Source organism: Elephas maximus, chromosome 16 (genome assembly GCF_024166365.1).
Source record: "Elephas maximus indicus isolate mEleMax1 chromosome 16, mEleMax1 primary haplotype, whole genome shotgun sequence".
Classification (NCBI taxonomy): domain Eukaryota; kingdom Metazoa; phylum Chordata; class Mammalia; order Proboscidea; family Elephantidae; genus Elephas; species Elephas maximus.
In genome coordinates, this window is record NC_064834.1 from 17,403,182 (window position 1) to 17,423,199 (window position 20,018).

At 49.3% G+C, this 20,018-nt stretch overlaps 1 protein-coding gene across 1 annotated transcript; it reads left to right on the top strand.

The window, feature by feature from the left end:
- The first annotated feature begins 10,743 nt into the window (after positions 1–10,743).
- Positions 10,744–18,527, top strand: NODAL (nodal growth differentiation factor). The gene is made up of 3 exons (XM_049855820.1): positions 10,744–10,939; positions 16,128–16,825; positions 18,375–18,527. The coding sequence occupies exons 1-3, from the start codon at positions 10,744–10,746 to the stop codon at positions 18,525–18,527; spliced, it is 1,047 nt and encodes a 348-aa protein (XP_049711777.1).
- Positions 18,528–20,018: the final 1,491 nt, after the last annotated feature.

Consider the following 20,018-nt stretch of genomic DNA (forward strand, 5'->3'; position numbering starts at 1 on the left):
AATAATTACACCTGTCCCATAGACTCAGGAACCCTGGTGAAGCAGTGGTTAAGAGCTATGGCTGCTAACCAAAAGATTAGCAGTTCGAATCCACCAGCCTCTCCTTGGAAACCCTATGGGGCAGTTCTACTCTGTCCAATAGGGTCGCTATAAGTCGGAATCGACTCAAGGGCAACAGGTTTGGGGTTTTTGCTTATCCTTATAAAATACAATGTAAAGTTGCTCCTTGGAGTTGTGCAACATGGTAGCTCTGTGCCTGGTTTCAGGATAAAAATGAAGCCGGTATCTAAAGCACAGGACGCTATGACCGGCACAAAATTCGTAACACCTGGCTTCAGGGTTTTCCATCCAAGAAAGAGAGACACACTTGGCACAGCCCCCATCTCACCCCCAATTCCCAGGTGCCCAGAGGTTCCAACGGTGGGTGGTGTGAGAATGTAGTCAAGTCATTCCCAGGGAATTAAACTCTCGCTGAAAGCACTTCCTGCCCCATTGGGTTAATCCCATTAGCTCTCCCAGGCTTCAGGCTTCCCTGCATACCCAGCCTGCTATGTGCATCTCTCCCAAGCTGCCTTTGAAGTGTGGGGCCCTTTGATGTGAGTGGGGGTGCACCAGCCTGGGGATCCTGCCAGCCCTGTGGTCGGTGGCCAACAGGACACAGGGTCTGGGGATTTGGGGGATGCAAGCCGTCCCTCGGTAACCAAGTTACCCCACGTGCAGGCTTTAGAGTCAGTCTGCCTGGCCTCAATCCCAGCACTGCTGTTAAATTAACTGTGTGACTTTGGGCAAGTCACCCAGCCTCTCTGGGCCTCAGATCCCTCATATTTAAAAAGATGACAGAAGCACCTTCCTCATCGGTTTGTTGAAAGCCAGAGAGAAGAAAAGAGAGAGAGAGACAGAGAGAGATTATGCTGTGTTTCCCATTTTACCTAATGGTAATCATAAATCTCCCTGGGAGGGTGGGGATGGGGAACTGCTAAAAATAGATTCCTGGGTCTCATTCCAGATCCTCTGAGTCTATATACAGGGTGTCCCCAAGGCCTTGGTGCATTTTAAGCTTTAATAGAAGAACATCCTATTACGAATATTTCTATTTCAGAAGCATAAGTACTACAAACTTACAAAGAACTTCAGAGTTTATTTAAATGTCTCTGATGTTTATTTAGCTTTATGAATTTTGAATAACGATGTAATGTTTTTAAACATTTATTATTTTTAAATTAACTTTTACAGCTTAAAAACAAAACACAAACTCGTTGCCATCAAGTCAATCGTAGCGACCTTATAGGACAGAGAAGAACTTCCCCACGGGGTTTCCAAGAAGAGGCTAGTGGATTCAAACTGCTGACCTTTTTGATTAGGAGCCAAGCTCTTAAGCACTGCACGACCAGGGCTCCTCTACACCTTTAAAACCCAAAAACCTAATGCCGTCGAGTCGATTCCGACTCATCTACACCTTAAAAAAAAAAAAAAAAAAACACCTTTAGTGAAGTTTAATTGATACACCTCAATGTTTTTTATTTGAATAACTGAAAATATTTAAAGTGTGCAATTCGGTAAGCTTGGACGTATGTACACAACCATCACCAAAATCAAGATAACGAACGTATTTATTACCCCAACATCTTCCTAGTGTCCCTCTGTGATCTCTTCCTCTCCCCCCAGGCAACCACTGATCTGCTTTCGGTCTCTATACATTAGTTTGCATTTTCTAGAATTTTATATAAATGAAATCATACAGCATGTATTATTTTTTTGCCAGGCTTCTTTCACTCAGCCTCATTATTTTGGGAGTCATTCTTGTTTCATGTGTCAATAGCTCATTTATTTTTATTGCCAAGTAATATTCTAATGTATGGATAGACCACAATTTGTTTATCCATTCACCAGCTGATGGACATTTGGGCTGTTTTGAGTTGTGAATAATACGTTTTTAATTGCAATGTTTTTTTCAAGATGACAAATGTTGACAGAAACAAAAATGTATTCTTTAAAATTCATGAAACTAAGTAAGTGTAAAAATTAAATAAGCTTTCAAAGAATTTTTTTGTAAATTTCTATACAAAAATTTTATAGAAATTTTTTACTTTCAACTTCACTTTATACTTCTGAAGTTCTTTAAGCTTAAAATTGCCGTAAAAAGTGCACTAAGACTTTGGGACACTCTTTTTGGGAAACATTTAAAAATCTTTTAATATAATGTCAGCAGCAGTATATGATTGTCATGGATTGAATTACATCCCCTTAAAAATGTGTGTATCAACTTGGTTAGGCCATGGTTCCTGGTATTGTATGATTGTCCTCCACTTTGTGATTGTAATTTTATGTTGAGAGGATTAGGGTGGGATTGTAACACCACCCTTATGCAGGTCACCTCCCTGATCCAAGGTAAAGAGAGTTTACCTGGGGTGTGGCCTGCACAAACTTTTCTCTCTCAAGAGATAAAGGGAAAGGGATACAAGTGTAGTTGGGGACCTCATACCACCAAGACAGCTTTGCTGGGAGCAGCGCGCATCCTTTGGACCCGGGGTCCCTCCATGAAGAAGCTCCTAGTCTCGGGGAACATTGATGAGAAGGCTGACAGGGAGAGAAAAACATTCCCCTGGAGCTGACACCTTGAATTTGGACTTGTAACCTACTAGACTGTGAGAAAATAAATTCCTCTTCATTGAAAACCATCCACTTGTGGTATGGCAGCATTAGATGACCAATGCAATGGTCATGTTAATTTTATTATATCCTTTTTAGGAATATTTTGCCAATTTTGATTTATCTGTTGCCTTCCTCCTTCCCTCCCACCCTTGAATTTTGGGTTGGAAAGATAGAGTACTTCCAAGCAAATCCCAAACATTTTTTCATTTCACTCATAAATATTTTTTATACATCTCTAATAAAAAAAATATAAGGATAATTTGTTTTTAAATTTTGTTATTGTGGTAAAAATATATATATAACAACACACTTGCCAGTTCAAGAAATTTTACATGTACAATTCCATGACACTGATGACATTCACGTTGTGAAGCCATCACCACTATCCGTTTCCAAGTTATTCCACCACTGTTAACAGAAGGAAACCCTGGTGGCTCAGCGGCTAAGTGCTACAACTGCTAACCAAAAGGTCGGCAGTTTGAATCTACCAGGCGCTCCTTGGAAACCCTACAGGGCAGTTCTACTCTGTCCTATAGGGTTGCTATGAGTTGGAATTGACTTGATAGCAATTTTTTTTTTTTTTTTTATGTAATTAACAGAAACTCAGTGCCCCCTGAGGGGACACATTTTATTTTTTATAAAAGCCCTCTGTGATTATTATGATCAAGCAACTTCGGGAGACACTGAGCTGATACTGCCTGTAAATCTCTTAGCACAGTCAGTACCCAGCACACAGGCCCCCTGTGCTCATGAGTCCGCGTGCGCGCGCGCGCGCGCGCGCACACACACACACGCGCACACACACACGCACACGCACACACACACACGCACACGCACACACACACACACACACACACACACACACAGCCTTTCTCTCAGCCCCAGGCTCAACTGGGTCATTAAACTCCTGTTCAACTTCAGCACTAGTGACCCCTGGTGGAGAGGAAATGGGGAGGTGGGAGGCAGGAGGCAAATGTGGCTGGCCTGTGGGAATGTCTGAGAAGCTTCTGAGGTGGGAGGAGAGGGCATCCTCCTGGTGGTCTCTTTGTTTGTTTCACAAGACACTCCCATTCCGCGGGGTTCCCAGGGCGGGTTGAGCCTTCACCTCCTGACCCTGTGGGAAGCCCAGCAAGTTGGGCCTTGGACTCCACCCAGGGGGCCTGGGAGAAGAGCCTCTCCACATGAGCTGGAGGCAGCATGAAATTCAGAGTCGGAGGGCCCTGGCCTGTATCGCTGTGTGATGTTGGGCCCGGCACCCTCTTGAGGATGGTACCAGCCCTGCTTCCGCAACCCAGCTCCAGCAAGGGTTGTGGGAGAGATCAGAGGTGGGGGACGGCATAAGTGAACACACAGAAGGCGCAACAGCGTGAATCACGTTCATCGGGAATCAGGAGCACTAAGCATTGTCTTGCCGATGTCAAGACACCCAGCATTTATTATCCACTGTGTACCCCAGTATGTGCTTAAGAGAACAAGGTAGAAAGCCTTGAAGCCAGAGGATGCTGGTGACTCCAGGGCTTATGGCCTTTTGGTGGCCACAGGACCAAGAATTGTCTCCACAATCCTTGCTTTCTTACCTCTGTGTCCCCTGGTCCAGAGACTGGGTTAAATGCATTCATTCAACAAATATTTATTGAGTACCTGCATGTGTTAAGAACAGAGCTAAGCCCTGATACAGCGATGAACTAGACAGACAGGGGATCTAGCTTATATTCTAGTGCTGGGAGGGGGGGACAGACAAAAAGAGAAGTAAACAGTACTAAACAAAACAAGTTAGTTTCCGATTGTAGAAGTGCCACGGAGGAAATGAACAGGGTGATGTGGCAGAGTGCAGGGGGTCGATTAAATGGGATCATTCGGGAAAGGGCTGTTTGAACAAGGACTATGTTGGGACATGGTAGCGTCAGGTCTAAGTTCTGAAGCCAGAATGACTTAGGGTCTGTCACAGCTTTACCACTTGCCAGGTGCTCCACATTGGGCAAGCTGCCTCAGTTACCTCACCTGTAACATGGAAGTAAGTATTCAATCTGCTTCTTAGGATTGATAAAAACCCAGAAAATAGGAGGGGTAAATTAAATCATGCGAGTGCATTATGGCAAGGACTTGTAAATGATAGGTTATTTCCATCTCATGCAGCCTGGGCCAGGTACCCATAAAAACCAGTTGCCATCGAGTTGACTCAGAGAAGAACTATTGTGTCTGAGCAGAACTGTGCTCCACAGGGTTTTCAATGGCTGATTTTTCATAAGTAGATCACCAGGTCCTTCTTCCGAGGCACCTCTGGGTGGATTCAAACTTCCGATCTTCCAGTTAGCCGCTGAGTGCATTAACTGTTGGTACCCACAATCCATGGCTTAGCTCCTACACAACAAGGGCAATGAGGTGGGCCCCACCCAAACACTCTTAAGTCTGTGTTTCCCAACTGATTCTAGAGTGCCTTTCTCCCAACCAGCATACAACAGGGGTCTCGAACTCATCTGTGTTTAGGGCCTGAAAATTGGGTGTAACAAATTAAGGTGTGATGGGGACTGTGGCACATTTTAGAGAACAGACCCTGCCTGAGGGAAACAGTTACTGTTCAGCTTTGGGAACATTTGCCACATTGAAATGAGGGCCAGACATTACCATTTCTCAAATGAAGCAAAAAAAGTTGTGCAAAATCTCAAGAATGTTCATTGTTGGCAACTTAAATAAAATCTTTTCAAAACACTGTGGGGAGGAGGGTGGAGGCAGACAAAACACTGCTATCAGCCAAGGCTGGCTACAGGCATGGTTTGTAGCCTCTGTTTGCCAAGTGCTCACTGAGTGCCAGTCCTTTGAAAAACAGAGCAAACAGGGCCCAGGCTTCCTGGTGGAAAGTCCCAGCTGAGCTTAGACAGTACCTCTCACCTCTAGGTGCCAGCCTGCAAGGCCAGCAGTGCAGCCTAACAGAAAGGGAAGGCATGTACTGAGGGTGGAAGCAACGAGCCTTTGCTTAGACCCGCCTCTACCATGTACATGATCCGATTTATTTATTGCAGCTGCCAATCGTAGCAAGCAGGGGGTGGTTAGAAACCAGAGACTGGGGCTCTGGAGAGAAATGAGTCAGGAGTCATCCCTGCTTCCAAAGAGCTCACAGTCTGTGGCAGTCACCCAAGCTAGTGTGGACAGCTGCGCTAGGAAGCTTACTCAAAAGAGGGCTCTGCTGAATTGCTGCGGGGAGCTAGTGAAGGGCTTGTAGAGGAGGTGACTTTTTAACCTTTGTCTTGATAGATGAGTGACAGTTTACCGGGGGAGAAAGTGGAAATGGCAGGAGGCTGCAGACAGAGGAAAGAGAACGTGAAAAGCAAGCGTGGGATAGGAGCCTGCTTCAGGACTATAGGGTTCATCCAATCACTTGGCAAACTTATTGACAGCTTCGTATCAGGCACTGTGCTAGGCGCTGGCTGTTGATGTTGTTAGCTGCCGTCCAGCGAGCCCCCCGTTCATGGCAACCACATGCACAAGGTAACGAAACACTGCCTGGTCCTGTGCCATCCCCACGATCAGCTGCAGATCAGACTGTTATGATCCGTAGGGTTTTCATTAACTCATTTTCAGAAGTAGATTGCCAGGCCTTTCTTCCCAGTCCATCTCAGACTAGTTCTGCCGAACCCTACTCCACATGATAGCAACACATAACCTCCACTGCCAGATGGGCGGTGGTTGCACGTGCGGTGCACTGGTCAGGAATCAAGTCTGGTCTCCCACGTCGAAGGTGAGATTTCTACCACTAAACCACCAATGCCCCGTGCTAGGCACTGGAGGGATATGAGAAAGCAGATGCCCTCTGCCATCTCAAAGCTTATGTTGTTTCATTTCTCTGCACCTGAGTCTCCTCGTCTCCGAAGTGCCTTGCAAGCCTCACAGAGCTTCAGCGGGGGCGAATAGGATGACATAAGCTAACATACTCAATGTGATGCCTGGCTGATAGGAAATGCTCGTTAAATATGTGCACAATTGAAATGCCTTTCTTCCCTGACTCCCTGAGAACCCACTCTCTGTAGATACCACTGAGTTAACCTGCCATAGACCCACGTTTACTACTTACAACACCCCTATCAAGTAGATACTGACTTATCTCCATTTTATAGCTGAGGAAGCAGACACTTCGAGATGGGATATACACAGGTGGCAAGTGTTGGGGAAGGACCCCAGGCAGCCGGACCTCAGAGTCCATGCACTGAACCACACGCTGTGGCTCATGTCAAAGGAGGGTCCCAAATGGCCCGACAGAAAGCAGTCGAGAACTGTGAGGGACTTTGCCCCCCACTGTCCAGCCAGCTGGGATGGCCCTCAAAGGTTATCTCCCAGGTCAGGTAATCTGTCGGTCAGTCTGTCTGGGCCAGGGCAATCTGGAAGGTGCTATTCCCCTTGGGAAGAGGGCACTTCTGGACCTTCTTACAGGAAGCAGATCCTGGACTAATTAATGTCCCTAGAAAATGAGAAGGATGACTATTAGCCTCTGTCCCGGAGAGACTACAGAGATTCCGGTTCTTCCAGGATCCCAGAGCCGGAGAAGGTTCTCCAGAGGTGGACAGCCTCCGTCAGACAGTCCTTCTTGTAGTAAGACAGCCATTCCAGGCCCCCACTCAGCTCTGGCCCAATACACATCAGAAAGGAGCTCTGTCTGCCAGCTGCCGGACCCTGGGAAAGGTAGGATTTTATTTGAGAGAGTTAAAGTCTTAGTATAAGAAACCTTTTCACCCTCTCATCTATGGGGAAGCAACAGGAGCCAAAAGCACGAGTCTGTCCTGCACGCATCGGCTGTTCCCACTTGTAAATGCATGGCCTTGAGCTGGTCGCCTTCTTATTTTCTCTAAGCCTCTGTCTTCTCATCTCTGAAGCGGGATGATGGTGTGATCAATGCAGTGATTAGAGTGGCTGGTGTATTAGGTGCTCCATAAATGTTAGCTGTGGTTATCACCATTTGTTTCAATTTAACAAACATTTATTGAGCACCTACTACAGGCCACGTAGTGCAATGGACATAGGGTGAATAAAACCTTTATCCTTAATCTCAAGAAGCTTCTGGCCCAGTAAGGAAAGTAGACTTATCGTCCCTTCCGCTACCCTGGTTAATCTTGGTGGACAGGCTGCTCTGTTTAAACAGAGAACACCTGAATTCTAGGAGACCTTGCCATTCGGGAGATCTGAGTTTCAAAATTGACCCCACCCAGGCTGACTTTCTTGAGCTGTCTGCACTGCCCTTGTGTTGCCATTCTTGGTTCCCCTGTCCTTGTCAAGGGCTCCCACAGCACTGACAATCTACCATTGTTTTATTTATATGGGCATAATCGGGGGAGGGTGTCTCTGGCCTCTGGAAATAGGTCTTATGCTGGGAGCTGAGGCTGACAACCCTGAGCCCTCCAGCCAGCAAGCCCCCAGACTAGGGAAGTCAGATGACAAACAGAGAGCACCCATAGTAATACCCACATGCGTAATGCCTGCAGTCCCTGGGTAAGAACGGTTATCTTGCTCAGCCACTAATTGAAAGGTTGGCAGTTCAAAGCTACCCAGAGGCATCTCGGAAGAAAGGCCTGGTGGTTTACTTCCAAAAAACCAGCACTGAAAATCTCTGGAGCCCAGTTCTACTCTGATACACGTGGGGTCACCATGAGTCAGAATTAACTTGAGCGCAATTTTTTTTTTTTTATATATAACGTTTTACAATTACATAATGTCTGAGAGCTTGCAATGCATTTTTACCTTCATTTCACTTCATCTGCATGGGAGGAGGTACCCTCAGCCACGTCTGTCTGCTTTTTACAGTGGCAAATACATACGTAACAAAACATTCGCCATTTCAACATTTTTCACATGTACAATTTTGTGACATGAATTACTTTCATCACGTTGTACCACCATGCCAGCCGTTCTACAGACAAGGAAACTGGACCAGAGAGGTGGTTTATGAACTTCAGGTAGAACCACGGCCACCCAGGTTCCCAAAGTTGTCTGCTAAGAATCATTGGGGCATTTGTCAAATATACAGATTCCCAAGCCCTCCCTCCGAATTCTAATTCTGAAGCTTTGGGTTGGGACTCAGGAATCAATAGCTTAACAAACATCCCCCCCGAAACCAAACCAAACCGATTTTCATGGAGTTGATTCCGACTCATAGCAACCCTACAGGACAGAGTAAAACTGTCTCATAGAGTTTCCAAGGAGCACCTGGTGGATTCGAACTGCCGACCTTTTGATTAGCAGCCATAGCTCTTAACCACTACACTACCAGGGTTTCCAACAAACACCTCAGGTGATACTATTTATCTTCAGGTATGTCTGGAAACTGTGCCATTCACTGATCTATTTACACGACTAAGATTTTTTGGGTCCCAACTATGATATGCGTTATGGGGAGAGCTGGGATCAACAAGGCAGTCCCAGCTTTAAGGAGCTAACAGTCAGCTGAACAATAGATTATCTGAGGCCCCGTGGCTGGCAATGGGACTGCCACCCAGGTCTCTGGATTCCCAGGGGAGGCCCCTTCCTGCTGGGCGTGACAGCCTCCCCAGGGGACAAGGGTCTGGGGTTTCTTCTATTTTCTAACAGCTGCTCAGGTCTGATCCTGTGGTTCTTTTCAGCTGGAGCATCATATGAAGGGGTCAGGTTTGGGAAGCACTTAGCACTGCGCCTGACACAAAGTCCGTGCTTCGTAAATGTTAGCCAGCTGCTACTGTGCTTGTCAAGGAGCCCTGGTGGTGCAGTGGTTAAGTGCTGATGGTTCGAACCCACCAGCCACTCTAAGGGAGAAAAGGCCTGGCCATTTCTCGCTAAAGATTACAACCTAGGAACCCCTAATGGGGCAGTTCTACTGTGTCCTATAGGACGATGAGTTGGAATTGACTGGAGGGCACTCAACAGCAATGTGTTTTTGTTTTTTTTTTTGTGTGCCAGGGAAGGGCATGGGGGGTGGAGGAAGAGAAACAGCCCTCCTATGTTGAGGAAAACAGATCAGCCTAACACTGAGGCAGGGATTTACATTTCTTTAAAGGTAATCCCAGCCCTGCCCTGATTTTGCACCTGGAAGGGAGGTGGGCAAGGCTCGCTATTGTCACTATTCTGCAGATAAGGAAACCGGGGCCCAGGTCTCCCGTGGTCCTGCCATGGTGGGCAGGGGTTGCAGAACATGGACAACAGCTTTTTCCCTGAGATCCCTGGGGACGATGTGTCCCCAAGAAGGGGAGAGCCTGACCTCAGGGAGACTTTCACACCTAGGGGCCAGCATTACCCTGTCAGCTGTGCTCCAGCTTCTGCCAACACTTCCCTTTTCAGATGGCAAAGACAGTCCTGGGTACTCCTGCCCCATCTTCCCTGGGGAAGCACTTCAGTATTGAAAGCATGTTACTATGTCCTGGGAAACCCTGGTAGCATAGTAGTTAAGTGCTATGGCTGCTAACCAAAAGGTCGGCAGTTTGAATCCACAGACCCTCCTTGGAATCGACTAGATGGCAATGGGTATTATGTCCCCAGCGTGGAGCATGGGCCTTCACCTGGAGCTCACCTTCTTTGTCCAGCATCCTCCCAGGACCCAGCCTTTCCAAAGGCTGACTCTCCAGACAGGTAAGGCCAGGGGTGCTCCAGAGGCTGTCTGGACAATGTGGGGCGCTGTACAGCCAGGCTGGGCAACGCATCCCCCACATCCCCTACCTGCTCCTGATGAGGAACCCGTATGGAGGAAGGGCCAGGGGTTCCAGGTGAGACGGAGGTAGGGAAGCCACAATTTTGACCTGCGAGTTTGCCAGGGAAAAGTCTGCTCTGTCTCAGAACAAGGTCTCTAGTCCCTAAAGTAGCAGGGTTCCAGGGTGCTCTGGTGCCCACGCCGGGCACACCAGGAGCCCCAGAACCGGCCCTAGGACCTAACGCCTCCCCCAGTTCGCATCCTCGCCACCAGGCTCAGGTCTCACCGCCTCCAGCAGGGGGGCCCTTTCCACCGCCCCCCATGGAGCGTGGGGGGGGGGGCCTGCCATCTTAAAGCTTCCAGGGAGGGAGGCAGGACGGGGGCGGGGCGGCTACGGAGGCCTGGATATAAGGGGCGGAGGCGCAGCTCCCAGGTCCGGCCAGCCCACCATGCACGCCCACTGCCTGCTGTTGCTCCTCCTGCACGCCTGGGGGGCTCTGCTCCAGGCGGGCGCCGAGACGGGGGCCACTCTGCCATTGCGTACGCTGGGGCAGCCCTCGTCGCCGTCCCCTCTGGCGTATATGCTGAGGCTTTACCGCGACCCGCTGCTCCGGGCCGACATCATCCGCAGCCTGCAGGCGCAAGGTAGGCTGCGCCACTCCAGCCCCGACGGCCCGGGACGCCCTGGGTCGGGCACGGCGGGGCCCTCCCGCTACGGCTGGACTCCGGATTCCGAAGGTCCTCTGGCTACGGCCCTACTGCGGATTCCGGAATTGCGCCGGAGCGGGTGGCGTCTGAGCTCCGTGGTGGGGCCCCGGCCGTCCAAGGGTCCAATTGCGCTGGTAGGGCGCGTCCAGGGACAGGGTGTTTCGGCGTCTGCGTTGGTTCGGGGTGCAGCATTGGTGGATGGAGGGGATCCATGGCCGAGGTAGGGAGCGGATTCTGGCGTCCTGGGTCTAGGTTCGGGGTGGGTAGAGCGCAGTGCTTTAGGGTGAGAGCCAGATTGTGTCATTCTTATCTGCGATCTTATTTACCTTACTTAAAACCTCCCAGTGCCTCAGTTTCCGCATCTGTAGAATAGGGGTAATAGTTCCTCCCTTATAAAACTGTTGAGAAGGCTAGACGGCAAAGTACATAAAACGCTTAGGCCCAAGTCGGTCGTATTATGTTTATTGTGTGTGCGTATGTATATGTATATACATACACACATACCGTGGTGGCGTAGTGGTTAAGAGCTACGGCTGTTATCCAAAATGTCGGCCGTTCGAATCCACCAGGCGCTCCTATGGGGCAGTTCTACTCGAGTTCGACTCGACAGCAACGGGTTTGATTTTTTTTTTTTTTATATGTATATAAAGCCTAACCCGTTGCCGTCGAGTCGATTCCGACTCATAGCGACCCTACAGGACAGTAGAACTGCCCCAAAGAGTTTCCAAGGAGCAGCTGGTGAATTCGAACTGCCGACGTTAACAGCCGTAGCTCTTAACCACTGCGCCACCAGTGTGCTCTCTCGCTCTCTATATGTATTTTTTGATGAGGGTGAGTGTGTTCTGGGACACGTTAGGAGTATCTCTGGCTGCAGGCGTGCTTTGAAACCCAAGTTCAGGCCTGTAACATCAGGGATTAGAGAGTAAGGGATCCGGAATTAGGGATGGGGGGCCCGCCCGAAGTTGAGAACTGAGGCAACCTTGGGTTCTCGAGCCCGGGTTGGGGACGTGTCCACGTCCCGGGTGACAATGACACCAGGTTCGGGGCCTAGATTGGAGAGAGAGAGAGAGTGCGCGCGCGTGTGCATCAGGGCCTAGGTCAGCCCGTTCTGGACATCCGGCACGGGCGTGCAGGTGGGTTCTGGGCACCCGGCGCGGGCATGCGTGTGGGTGCTGAGGAGAGGGAGTCCTGCCCCAGGGCCCCCTTTCCTTGTGCAATCCACATCCCGCCACCCAGGCAACCCCTGCCGCCCGCGCCTCCCCTGCCTCCGGGGGCCAGACGGCCCTCCCCCGGGTCGTGCGCAATCCACATCCGTTAATCTGATCGCCGGCCGCCCCTCGTGGCCTGGGGGCGGGGACTCCTACCTCCCCTGCCCTCCGCGTCTGGGGTCGGACTGCTGGTGACCCTCTCCAGAAGGGTCATCTGGGGACCAGCCCAGGCGGGGGACACCCTGGAGGCGGGGCAAAGAGAAAGTAGGTGGTGGGCTCTGGCCTTTCCACCAGAAAGCAGCCGGAGGTGGCATGGGGCAAGTGGGGGGGGGGGGGGGGGCGGGGCGTGTAGCTTTTCCAGTTCACTTCCTCCTCCCGGAAAATTCGTTTAGGTTTGTGCAGTGATTCGACAGACCCTGAGTCTGGAAAACTGGGTTCTGGTTTTTCAAACCCTTAGCTTTTCTGGCTTCCTCTTTCCTTTCGGCTTCATTTATGAAGGGCAGCGAGCAGAGCCTGTCTGGAGTGTCCTACACTGGGTTTATTTGTAAGCTGCACCACCGCAGGGTGAAATGGGTCTTGGAATCAAAACAGCATTGAGTTTTCATTTCCATCTGTCATTGTTTAACTAGTTAATTTACCCTTCACCTTGGGCACCTGAGGAAACCGACTTCCTCTGCAAATGGTGATAACACGGGGGGGGGGGGGTTTAAGGAGACAATGCTTGTAGAACACTTGGCACCAGGGAAGCAGTTAATGGGAATTACTCCGACACTTTATAATAACGTAGGGTGGGTGCTCAGGGTCATACCCCCACCCTCTTCCATAGCCCCTAATTCTTCCTCAGCCTCACTGCCCTGATAAGGAGAGGAGGTGTCAGGTGAGGGGAAGAAAACCCAAGCACATGAGCCGGAGAACTTCCTTCTTCTGAATTGGGAGGTGGGTCAAGGTATCCCTGTGTCCTGTGTCCTCAAATTTGCTTCAATGCATAGATGGCTTTCAGGGTGTCCATGAATCCCTTCCTTTTACCCCCCAAATCACATTTGTTGTACAAGTGGGTGGATCCATTTTTTTGCGGGGGGGGGAGAGCATTCTTAGCTTGTATCAGGCATTGGTGACCCCCAAAAGATTAGGAACCCATACTCCTAAAATGGGCCCATGGGTGGTGTGAACGGTTTGCTCTCAGCTACTAACCAGAAGCTTGGTAGTTCAAACCCACCCAGCAGCACTGCAAAGGAAAGGCCTGGCAATCTGCTTCCATAAAGTTTATAGCCAAGAAAGCCCCATGGAGCTCAGTTCTACCGGGTAACACGTGAGGTCGCCAGGATTTGGCATTGACTCAAGAGCAACGGGTTTTACTCCTAAGAGGAACCACAGCTAGATCTAGGAGAACCTGCCAGCCATGTGTCCCAGGGAGCCCACAGCAGGGGAGAAGGAGCCAGGTCATGGAATCATGGACTCTTCCAGCTGGAAGGAGCAGTTTTTGTCCTGCCCCTCCAGGCACACTGCCCATCCGGGTTACAGAGGACTTCACTCCCCTGCCCAGGCCCACCACTGCCTGGCCCGGCACCTTCACTTCTAACTTCTGAAGGTGGGGAGTGATGAGGAGGTGTTGGTGACAGCCAGCTTTTATTAAACTTTGGTTGTTGTGTTGGCGAAGCTCTTTACTTGCCTCCCTTATCTGTTAATGTGAGGCAGTCGTGGTTCAGTGGTAGAATTGTCACCTTCCACGCAGGTTCGATTCCTAGCCCGTGCGCCTTCATGCCCAGCTAGGGAGCTCAGCAGGCTTCAGCAGAACTTCCAAACTTAAGACAGCAGGACCTGGCAGCATTTTGTCCCTTGTGCATGGATGGGTTCACTCTTGAGTCGAGGCAGCTAACAACATCTCACTTAGTCCTCACAGTGGCCCTGAGAGATAGATGCTGTTTCCCTGTCCCTTTTACAGGCATGGAAACTGAGGCCCAATGTCAAACAGCTAGCAACTGGCAGAGCCAGAACTTGTACCATCACCATGAGACTCTAGGTCCCCTTGATCTGGAGTGCCTGCCTCTAAACGGCCATTTGCAGATACTTGAGATAAAATATTTTTAAAATCACTGCCCCCAGGCCTCCTGGGTCATGTGGCCAGGACTTGCTACATGTCCCACCTTTAGTAGCACCTAATGACCTACGTAATCCCCGGTGGCCAGGTGGTACTCCAATGGGTAATGGGTAATGCCACCTCCTCTCCCACACCTCTGGGAAGAGCTGCTAGTCAGGGGCGGTTATTCCCCCTGGAGTTGCTAACAAGGAGAGAAGTGGAAATTAAGTGAAAAGGACAGCTGGATTGGACTGGGAGGAGCTAGCTGCCAGGGAGCTGAAGCTGGGAGTTGTACCCTTATAATACAGGCTGGATTTTCCAGCAAAAGATGCTCTGTGAGACAAGAAAAAAAATGCTATGCAGTCTGCCCAGAGTGGACCTGAATTGGAGATCACCACTATCTCCAGGATCTTTCAAAAAAGGGTCCCAGACTCTCTTTTCATTTCTGAAGAAAACCCCCTGACTTTTATTTAGCAAGAATCCCTGGGTGGTGCAAACGGTTAACAAGCTCAACCTTGAAAACCCTGCGGAGCGCAATTCCGCTCAGACACACATGGAGTTGCCGTGATTGGGAGTCTAGTCGATGGCAACTGGGTTTTATTTAGCAATAAACCTTCAAACTTCCTTATTTCCCTTGGTCCTGGTGATAATGCAGAGATGGGTAGGGCATTACCATGCCCATTGCAAAGAAGAGGAAACTGGGTTTGAAAAAGTTTAAATGTCACTTTTACGTGACCTGAAAATCTATGAATGTGTGCTGTTCCCAAACATCAGACCAAATTAGTCCAAAAGTAAAATAAATGGAATGTGCTTTCCCACCCCTTTTCATCAAGCTTGGGTTTGGCATTCTTGGGTAAGTGGGGCGGGGGGGGGGGGGGTTTATGTGATTGCTGGGTGCCAGCCCTAGATAGCTGTTAGGTGTGTATGAACGACCTGGGCAGGAAGGGGTGGGCGCCACGTGGAAACACAGGGAAGACCACTGGGTGGAAAACAGGTCTGTGCAGAATCCTGCCTAGCATGCCTTAGAAACCTATCTGTAAGGTTGCCAGAACATTCCTTAAGTTTCTGCCTGCCTTGTAAACTTGTGAGGGAGAGCATGGCTGTCTTTGACATCTATCGTCCATGCTTCTCTGAAAGCCCGAGCCTTTCCACAATACGAGTATCTACTTCAATATGCCTGTGAAACTAGGCCACGCTTTCTTATGAGAAAACAGTCTGGCGAAGGTAACTTGCTCCACAGGGTACGTGGAAGACTAGTGTTTAGGTTAGAGGGCTCAGGGCTGACCTTAGACCACATGTGTGAGGGGAGAGTGGAGAGGGTGAGATGGAAATCTTCACATTTTTACCAGTCTCTGGCAGCAGACTATCTTTGAGGGGGAGTGGCACAATAGTGATTTGGAGTTTGGGCTTTGGAGTTATGTAAATCCAGGTTTGGGAGTCTTGATGGCAACTGGGTTTTATTTAGCAATAAACCTTCAAACGTCTTTATTTCCCTTGGTCCTCATGTTAATGCAGAGATGGGTAGGGCATTACCATGCCCATTGCAAAGAGGAGGAAACCGGGTTTGAAAAAAATTTAAATGTCACTTTTACATGACCTGAAAATCCATGAATACGTACTATTCCCAAAAAACTCCCAAGGATGATACCTTGGGTAGGTAATTTAACCTCTCTGAGCCTCAGCTTCCTCATCTCTAAAATGGACTCAATAACATTACAACTTGTAAGACTGGCATGAGGAATAATACTGTCAGGGCTTGAGCGTGAACTATGATTTTCGAGGCTGGGAGAGCCACTCCTCATCCCCCATTCACCTTCTTTCCTGGCTTTCTCCCACCTAGATGTGGAGGTGGAGGGGCAGAAATGGACCTTTGCTTTTGACTTCTCCTTCCTGAGCCAAGAAGAGGATCTGGAGTGGGCTGAGCTTCGGCTGCAGCTGTCCAGCCCTGTGAACCTTCCCTCCGAGGCCCCGCTCTCCATTGAGATTTTCCACCAGCCAAAGCTGGATATGGAACAGGACCCAACCAGCTGCCAGGAGCGTCTTCGGATGGACCTATTCTCTGTCACTCCATCCCACGTCACCTTCTCCTCGGGCAGCATGGTCCTGGAGGTGACCAGGCCACTCTCCAAGTGGCTGAAGCACCCCAGGGAGCTGCAGGAGCAGATGGCCAGGCAGGCTGGGGAGTGTTGGCAGCGGTCACCGAGACCCCCCATCACCGACGTTCTGCTCATGCTCTACTCCAACCTCTCCCAGGAGCAGAGGCGGCTCGGTGGCTCCACGTTGCTGTGGGAGGCTGAGAGCTCCTGGCGGGCGCAGGAGGGACAGCTGTCCCAGGAGAGAAGCAGGCGGCACCGTCGACACCGCTTGCCAGATGGAAGCCAACTGTGTAGAAAGGTCAAGTTCCAGGTGGACTTCAACCAGATCGGATGGGGCTCCTGGATCATCTACCCCAAGCAGTACAATGCCTATCGCTGCGAGGGCGAGTGTCCCAACCCTGTCGGGGAGGAGTTTCATCCGACCAACCATGCATACATCCAGGTGTGATGCCAAGGCATGGGGGTGGGGGAGGCAGTAAGCTGTGGGGGCAGGGGGCAAGAAGTGGCCATACTGCTGGATCAGGTGGAATGCAACCTCAGCTTTGGTATTAAATCACTGTGTTCTTTCATAGTTATCTGAGCATCTACAATTTGCCAGTCCTGGGTTGGTACTAGGGATATGGAGATGACCAATCACAACATTCTCATAGAGCCTATAGTCCTGTCTCGTCATGTAGCCTTGAGCACACTGCTTCCCTGAGCCTTTTCCTTTTGTAAAAGTAGGGGGCTGAACTAGAGGGTCGCAGTCTTCCTTGGCCCTAACACGCTAGGAAAGGAAGTTCAGAATCTGAGATCTGGGGAGAAGCAGGCCTGGGTTTGATTCCTACTTACTAGCTCTGTGATAGTAAGTCGCTCACTTTTCTAAGCCTCGGTTTCCCCACCTGTAAAATGGAGATGGCCATGCCATATTTCATAGGGGTGTCGTAGAGTTAAATGTGGTGGTGCGCATAAAGCATGTATAATGGCTGCCGGGTAGTAGTCATGTTTGAGGTTGTTATCTTTTCTAGGAGTCTCTTGAAATGGTGGCCACATTTATGGCACCATGGTTGGGATAATACTGGTCTAGCCCCTGTACTTTTGCTGCCTAAAACAGGAGTTAGCCACCCATTTCATAGGACCAGCCTAAGGTCTAGGAGATGGTGGAAGGAGAGGAACGCAAGGATGGATGAGTTAGGAAGGAGAATGAGGTAGAAGAATAGAGTGCCTCATGGTGGCCCTGATGTTACAAGTGATTTTGATCTTCCCTCAAAGGTCATATGGGACCAAATGTTTTTATTTATTTTAATCTCTGAAGCCTGGGATGAGCATCTCTTGAACCTGCAGTACATCCTCTGTGCCAAGCCGCAGGCTGGGTTCGGAGAGTCTGGGGAACATGCCCATGTGAGCTGAGCTCACGCAAGGGAAGTACAGGTGGGGGTCAGGGTCCTCAGAGGTCCTGTCCTGGGCAAAGGGCTTCTGAGCCTCAACTCACTTCACCAACCCACTTGCAGAATGATTAAACGGAACCATAGAAATCTAGATAATTCCAATCGCCAGCTCTGACACTGACCTAGAGAGACTTTGCTAAACCTCAGGGACATGGCCCAGGTCCAGAATGCCAAGGGGGTTGTTACTTTTCTCCTACTGACTTCATTTGCCCTTCTCTGGGCAACAGAGCAAATCCCACAAGAATTTCTTCCTAACTCCCTATGTGGTTTCATATTTCTGGAACTAAACCAGGGAGTTTCTGGGAATGGTTTGAAAATTGGTATTCACTCTAGACTACAAAATAGGAGAACATATGAGTTAGGTATGGCTCTACCCAGACACAAGTTAACTTTTTGAATTTTTCTGAAGTCTGTTTAAAAGCAAAGCAACTAAAGTTGATGATGTATTAGTGTGCTGATTCCTTTACAAACAGTTGTCTTCTGTTTTTGCATCCAGACACTGATTTTCTCTTTTACTCTTTACCGTTGGAGTGTGAGTTGACCCTCCTCTCCTCCCTTTTACAGAGTCTGCTGAAACATTACCAGCCCCACCGAGTCCCTTCTACCTGCTGTGCCCCCGTGAAGACCAAGCCATTGAGTATGCTCTATGTGGAAAATGGCAGAGTCCTTCTAGACCATCATAAAGACATGATAGTGGAAGAATGTGGGTGCCTTTGAAGAGATCCTGAAGGGATGCTGGATTCACCTGTACCCCGGAAGGTTGGGAAACTCCTAGATGACACGATTACCATCTAATCCAATGAGGAGAAACAAAGAGGGCAAAAATTTTGCTCTGTTCACTAGAACTGAAGAGGAAGGGCTGCCCACTTTGTAAATGGAGGGATTCGTGAAGCAAATCCCACAAGAATTTCCTCATAAGTCTCTCTTCAGTGGAGTCTGGCTACAGACAGAGGCTGCTGTCAGGAAGAGAAGAGGAAGCTAGTGAGGGGGTTGCTGGGTTTTCTCTTTACTGAAGACAGTGGCGAGTGAAAGCACTAGTACAAGAGCTCTTTACTGATTTTTTTTTTTTTTTTTTTTTGGTCTCCCTGAAGTTGTGTGTAAAAGGTGAGGCACATATAATTTTTTTTTTGAGGTATGGGACAAGGTCTACAGCTTTTATATACTCCCAAGTTGACACCCCCTTCCCCCCTCCCCAAAAAAAAAAGATTATCGCTCTTAAGTATCGAGTCTGTCTGCTCTCGCTGACCCAGGCTGGGTTGGGGGAGCCTCCATGTCTTTCTGGCTGTCCAGTGGCAGCCTGTTTGCCTTGTCCAGAGGCTCCCTCAAGTGGGTCTCTGCTCATGAGTTGCACAAACAATAAAGCCATTGTAGAGTTCTCCTAAGCCAGCTGGTGCCTTTGAAAGGAGAAGCAGGAACTCATCCAAGAGAACTGGTCGTGTTGGACAGTAGAAACTGAAGCCTTTCAGGCGTTCCCTAGTCAGTTGGCTTGGGCAGACCCAACCTGAGTCTTTATTAAAGTCAGTGATATTTTCCCCCAGTCTCTCAGTGTGTGCTGTTAATGAGGCCCCAAGCTTTCTGTCCAGCAGGGGTGAAGGCCCTGCCCTGGGTGCCAGGAAAGACTTGGGTGATGGTTGCAGCTCAGCCACTGAGAAACTATGACGTCAGGTAAGCGATTTACTGCTCAGCTTCTTCCTGTTAAAGGAGGGATCCTATGGTATACCTGTGAAATGTCTGCTGGTGGGCTCAGAAGAGCCAAGAGATTGAAGCCAGGGCTGTCTACTGGACCTATCCCCATCGGCCTGCCTCTAAGGCTTCTAAAGCCTGCTAAGTCCAGCTCCAGCCATATCCCCTTTACCTAATCTTCATCAGCCCTTCTTGGGTGTCCATGGTTAAAGTGCTTGGCTACTAACCAAAAGGTAGGCAGTTCAGATTCACACAGAGGTACCTCAGAAGAAACGCCTGCAGATTACTTCTGAAAAGTCACAGCCATTGAAAACCCTATGGGACACAGTTCTGTTGACACACATGGGGTCATCATGAGTTGGAAATGACTCAATGGCAACTGATTTGGTTTTGGTTATCTTTTGTTGCTCAGGGTTCTAAAATGGGCTTAATTCCAGGTTCCACTTAGGAGGACAACAAAAAGAGACTTGAGCTTTCTTGTAGGAAGCTCTGCCTACCACCCATGACCTGAGCGTTAAGAGTTCA